The sequence below is a fragment of the Sphaerodactylus townsendi genome, linkage group LG06, assembly GCF_021028975.2.
Source record: "Sphaerodactylus townsendi isolate TG3544 linkage group LG06, MPM_Stown_v2.3, whole genome shotgun sequence".
NCBI lineage: Eukaryota > Metazoa > Chordata > Lepidosauria > Squamata > Sphaerodactylidae > Sphaerodactylus > Sphaerodactylus townsendi.
Window position 1 is genome coordinate 32,876,720 of NC_059430.1, and position 6,000 is coordinate 32,882,719.

At 41.3% G+C, this 6,000-nt stretch overlaps 1 protein-coding gene across 1 annotated transcript in view; it reads left to right on the forward strand.

Moving 5' to 3' along the window:
• Positions 1-5,794, forward strand: part of NUAK1 (NUAK family kinase 1) — a 59,594-nt gene extending 53,800 nt beyond the window's left edge. The window contains exon 7 of the mRNA XM_048502002.1: positions 2,817-5,794. Within this exon, the coding sequence (XP_048357959.1) occupies positions 2,817-3,961 (1,145 nt within the window). The 3' untranslated portion in view covers positions 3,962-5,794. The remainder of the gene's footprint in view (positions 1-2,816) is intronic.
• The last annotated feature ends 206 nt before the right edge of the window (positions 5,795-6,000 follow it).

Consider the following 6,000-nt stretch of genomic DNA (forward strand, 5'->3'; position numbering starts at 1 on the left):
CAACTGCTCTGCCACACTATCAGGCAGAGCTATAAGGCAGAGCTATTGTTAACTCTGTCAGCTCTTCTTCCTGAGCCAGGCCTAAGCTGTCACTGCTCCCTCTCTGGGGCAGAACTCGAATCCCTCTTCTCCTGTGTTCCCTTCACCATCCAATGCCCCTTCTCGAAGGTGATTGGGTGCTGGAGCCTATGGGCTCATCTGGGTGGCTGATTTCCTCTTCAGGACAGGACCTCCTCCTACCTATCACAGCTAACATTCAACAGTGGTATGCCCCATCCCACAACTGTATTTAGCAGTATATTTTGACCCAGCCTCAAATACAGAATCCCTACATTTGCATAACCCAGGTGCTCGGGAGTAACAGCCGCAGAAGGCCATTGCTTTCACCTCCTGCATGTGAGCTCCCAAAGGCACCTGGTGGGCCACTGCGAGTAGCAGAGAGCTGGACTAGATGGACTCTGGTCTGATCCAGCTGGCTTGTTCTTATGTTCTTAATCATCATGGTCAGGTTGTGTTGCATTTTAAAAATAAATGTTTTTTTTGGGGGGGAAGGGCATAGTATTGATACAATTCTTCCAATTTTGAAAAAAAAGACCCACTTTTTTGGAAGGTGGGGAGGGTGCCAAGGGGAACAGTGCTCAGAAAACCTAAAGGTGGCATGGCAAAAAGGCACAAAAAAGCAACTGAGTAAAAATAAAAAAGGCACAAAAAAGCAACTGAGTAAATATCCCTGCACTGATCACTAGACTGTGTTGGAACTATGTTAATATCATAAATGTGTACAAATATTTTAAAAGAAAGATTATTGTGCAGTGAAAGGTTGATAGAGGCTATATTAATATCTGCAAAGCCTTAATTGCACCAAGCCTTTGAGATATGGGAGGGTAAAAAGCAAATAAATAAAGAAAACAAGCAAACATTAATATACTAAGCCACAGGTGTCAAACTCGCATGATGCTGGCAGGGGATGATGGGAACTGTTGTCCATAACATCAGGAGGGCTGCGAGTTTGACACCTATGTACTAAGCCAAGATGACCTAGTATAATCAAAATCCTTATCTGGGAAAAGTGCTTATCAAAAACAGTTACTAAAATTAATGTTTTCAAGTTAGATTTTATTGCTTTGGGGAAGCTTTCCAAGATCTGTGATGATTCAAAATGTCTTTTAGCCAGATCTGTCAGGATTAAAATGTGTTAACCTTTGCAAGTAGAATTGCTCGGAAAAGGAGTTATGAATGCAGGGTTGTGATTGGTTTCAGCTCATTTAGATATGTAGAGCTGAAACACAAGGAAATGAGTAATTTCTCTCTCTCTCTCTCTCTCTCTCTCTCTCTCTCTCTCTCTCTCTTTTCCTCACACACACGTTTTGTTAATATTTATTATGCACTTGCCACTAACATTTGTCTATATATATCCATCATCACATTTTAATTGTGCCCTTCATCCAAAAACTTACGACGATGTGCATATCCTGTAGCCAGGGGCAGTTCAAAAGCTATTATGTTTTATGTGCTTTTGGGTTTAGCAGAATTATTGCAGTATGGGAAACCTCCCCAGCATGGAAAGATATCTGTAAATGTTATAAAATATGTACTAATTAGTAGAAACCTCAAGCATTACATATGTTTGGCAAGGGGTTTTTGGCTCATGAAACCTGATCTGATGCCATAGTAAACAGTTAAATACGTCAGTGTATTGTTGAAGGCTTTCACAGCTGGTAACAACTGACTGTTGTGGTGTATGGCTGTGGTCTGATAGTTTTTGTTCCTAATGTTTTGCCTGCATCTGTGGCTGGCATCTTCAGAGGCATGTCACGGTAAGATGTGTTTCTCTCTGTGGCACAGTATATTAGACTTCAGGATGCCACAAGACACTTTATTATTATTATTTGGATTATAACAAACATAACTCTTTCACAATCTGAATTTTTAACATAGGAATAAAAAAACTCTCCTGGTATATTTTGAGAATGTGTGTGTGTGTCGGTGTTAGTCATCATCCAAACTATCTAAAGGGAACTGATCATCCAGAGGAAATTTTACCACGTGAAGATAACAGGGAAATGAGGAAAGTCTCCTGCTTGCCTGAAGCATCTGTGTAACAGGAAACAATTTTATGAATGGAAAAATTCCCTTCCTCATATGTAGGATAGTGAACTTGGGCTTGCTGCAGATCCACAATGCATATAGATCTAGGTGACACTGAGGTGGTAAATCTATGCATAGACTTAAGGCTGCAGATAGATGTTACCAAGGAATCATATGTGCCGCCTTTGTACATTTTGAAATAGTATAGCCCAGACACAGATTTACTACCTCAATGAGAACAAGGGCACAGCAAGAGGAAGAATTAATTTATAAAAAGTTAAATAAATAAAGAACAGATCATGTGCATAATATAAAATGTCCAAGAAAATTATACAATAAAACTCACTAATGCGCGGTAACTGGCATTCAGTTCACAGATGTTTTAGCCAGGGATTGGCAACCTGCGGCTCTCCAGATATTTATGAACTACAATTCCCATCAGCCCCTGCCAGCATGGCCAATTGGTGCTCTAGTTGGAGTTTTTAGTAACATATTTGGATCATAATTTCTTAGCAGCCATGACAAAAAGTGATGCTCTGTGTGAAATAAATGAATCTATATAACTGTGGTTCTCATATTTTTTTTGCATCACTTTGCTGAACCCATTTCCTCTGTCATAACTGTTACAAGCTATGGTTGATACACATTAAATTATTACATGCCAAATTTTTGATTTAGTCATAAAACTAAAAAGGCTAAAGATGGAATTTGTGCTCTTTCATCTGTAGATGCCCGTGGCCTGATCAGGTGGATGCTGATGGTTAATCCTGAGCGCAGAGCAACCATTGAAGACATAGCCAACCACTGGTGGGTGAACTGGGGCTACAAGAGCAGTGTTTGCGATTGTGATGCCTTGCAAGATTGTGAGTCTCCTCTGCTGTCCAGATTTATAGACTGGCATCATCGTTCTAGTGGCCTCCAGCCAGAGACTGATACCAAATTGAAGTGCCTTTCAAAACCAAAAGGATCTGAAGTTATGCTAGAGAGACAGAGGTCCCTGAAAAAATCAAAGAAGGAAAATGACATATCACAGTCTATCCAAGAAGGAGGAGTGGACAGTGCATGCAAACTTAACTCCAAGAGACCAAAAGGTATCTTGAAGAAAAGGAGCAACAGTGAACATCGATCTCACAGTGCAGGATTCATAGAAGGAGTGGTTAGTCCAGTGTTACCCTCCACTTTTAAAATGGAGCAGGAACTGTGTAGGACAAACATGTCTATGAAAAGTGTTGTGGAGGGGGAGGTAACGGGTAAATACAGCACTAAGCAGTCTTCCTTAATGCCAAAAAAAGGAATTCTGAAGAAGACTCAGCAGAGAGAATCCGGTTATTACTCTTCTCCAGAACGGAGTGAATCTTCAGAACTCTTGCACCATAATGAAGAGGCGGGAAACTCTGACACGTCTTCAAGTGTCATTGAGACGTTAAGGATAGAGTCCCACAGCCATTCCTACAGGCGAAAGGGTATTTTGAAACACAGCAGCAAGTATTCCACCAGAAGCACAGATTCAGCTTTGGCAAGCCCTGACACACCAATGCCAGAAGCCATGGAAGAAACCGTCCTGCCCAGAGATGGATTATCTCGAAGTTACAGCCGCCCTTCTAGTGTAATCAGTGATGACAGCATCCTGTCCAATGACTCTTTCGACTTGGTGGATTTGCAAGAGAACCGGCTGAGAATAAGGAGCTGCGTTTCTGCTGAAAATTTCCTACAGATCCAAGATTTCCACGGTCTCCAGAATCGCCCACGGCCACAGTATCTGAAGCGTTATAGGAATCGGGCAGGCGATAGCAGTTTTTCCCTCCTCACGGACATGGATGATGTCACTCAGGTCTACAAGAAAGCTCTGGAGATCTGTAACAAACTTAACTAGCATAGTGGAGAAAGCAGGGCTGGAAGGAAAAAGGGTCTTGGGTACCTTTATGATGGAGTTGGCCTAGTTAACAATTTGATGACTGTTAATTTACTGGCATTGATAAAGAAACATTGAAAAGAGGGATTGGGCAGATATGCTTCTGTTACGGTATGAAAAAAAATCATCTCATGTTCTTTATGCAACCTTTATAGCTCATTCAATCAAAATACTACCTAATGTCCAAAGAAATTACAATAATATATGGAACAAAAACTCTGGAATCTAGCAGACAGAAAAGATCATGATCCAGTGGCTATAATTTGAAGCTAGACAAAAGGTAAACTGGAAAAAAGATGCATGCATTTACACCAGAGAAGATAACTAACCACTAGAAAAACCATAATTCAACCAGCAAAAAAGTCACCTTGTTGTAAAGTTGGCTGTTTACTAAAAGAAAGTTCTATGTAACTGTCCAAAGGTTTAAACGAATGATATTTTCTTTTGTCTGCCCAAACAAGGACGTGATCCAGAGTGCTGTGTGCTGTGTGCAGAACTCTGGTGCAGATACCTCTGTCAGCTGATGAGTGGCGCTGCTCTTGATCAGCTGACAGTGCCACCTTGTGAAACGTATTTCGTACTTGAGTGGAAAGTGCTTTGTATTTATAGAATTTAGGGAAAGGAGTTTGTAGTATGTAGTAAAAGAATGGAGAGCTGAGAAAGAGAAGGAGAAAGAAGATGACCTTTTCTCCTGGAAAAAAAAAGGAAAAGATGCAAGCAGGGCTCTGGAAATCTGCATAGCCAGAATAAAGCCACAACATGGGGCATCTAATTTGCCAAAGTGATAGCTTCGTCAGAATTTTGGCAGCTCCAATGTTCATTTTTGAAAACAACATTCTGGCCTTCTTGGCGGCAAAGAAAGATCTCAAAATGGGTTGGCAGATTTTATTCAAAATAAGTTACCTTGAAATGAGTTGAACTTCACCCTGCAGTTATGCACTTGAGTCGCACTGATTTCATTGGAACTCAGAGATGCCTAATGTTCTCTAACATCTTCTCATGCCTTTCTTCCCTTATAGTTTTCCTGTCTTTTCTTGTCCCAGAAAGGCACTGAGTCAGGTTTAATGTTCAGGATGAGCCCCATGTGGAAAGATTAAACCTTTACAAACTCCAGATATAGAGAAACAGTGGAAGGGGGAAGTTTAGTTTACTCAACTGTTAAATTTCATAGATCTTAACTCAAAACATCTCATTATCAGGAACTCCTGATAATACAAAATTAGATTCAGTGCAAAGAAGATCCAGGCACGTCACAGAGTTGAAACAGCTGTCTCATCCCGTGCCCTTATATCTGGCTACTAGCAGGGCTAGTTCGAAGCACTTTGTCCCCCCAAGCCAGGTTCAACCTTTGCCTCCTTCTGCACTGCCATTGGCTAAGGCTGCTTCTACATATAGGTTTTTCCCTGCATGGAAATTTGGAAGCTCAGAGATTAAAAGGAGACATTCACATGATGTCATGTTCATGCTGAACACGGGTTATGGCATTCTCAGCATTTTTCCTGTAATGTGAAGAAAAACAAAATCTGTCTTTCTCTAGTTTAAAGGGAGAATTGTGATGTGGATCCAAGTGGGGTGGCCATCCAGATTCTCCACTGTGCCTGGGAAGGACAAGAAGAGGTAAAATCACCTTTCAGAATGTCAAAGGACAGCTTTCTATCCCCTTCGAAAGGATTTTTTTGCATTCACTGAGGCCTCTTCTGCACATGCACTTTCAATGTACTTTTCACCTTTGTGTAGTAGCAAATTCCCACTGAAAATTTAATCTAAATACAACCAAGTTTCAAAAGAATCGGCACCTTTTCATCCAGGTTCCAACATCCTCACTGCAGCATGTTTCTAGTGAAGACATTTAGGCCTGCCCCGGGGGGGGGGGTGTGTGTGTGTGCCTGCTGTCAGGGTTGTAATTGTTAAGCTAGCAGCACCAAAATTTCAGAGTATCTTTAGGAGACCCTCCTGATGATACCACCCAGGTTTGGTGAAGTGTGGTTCATGGGGGCCAA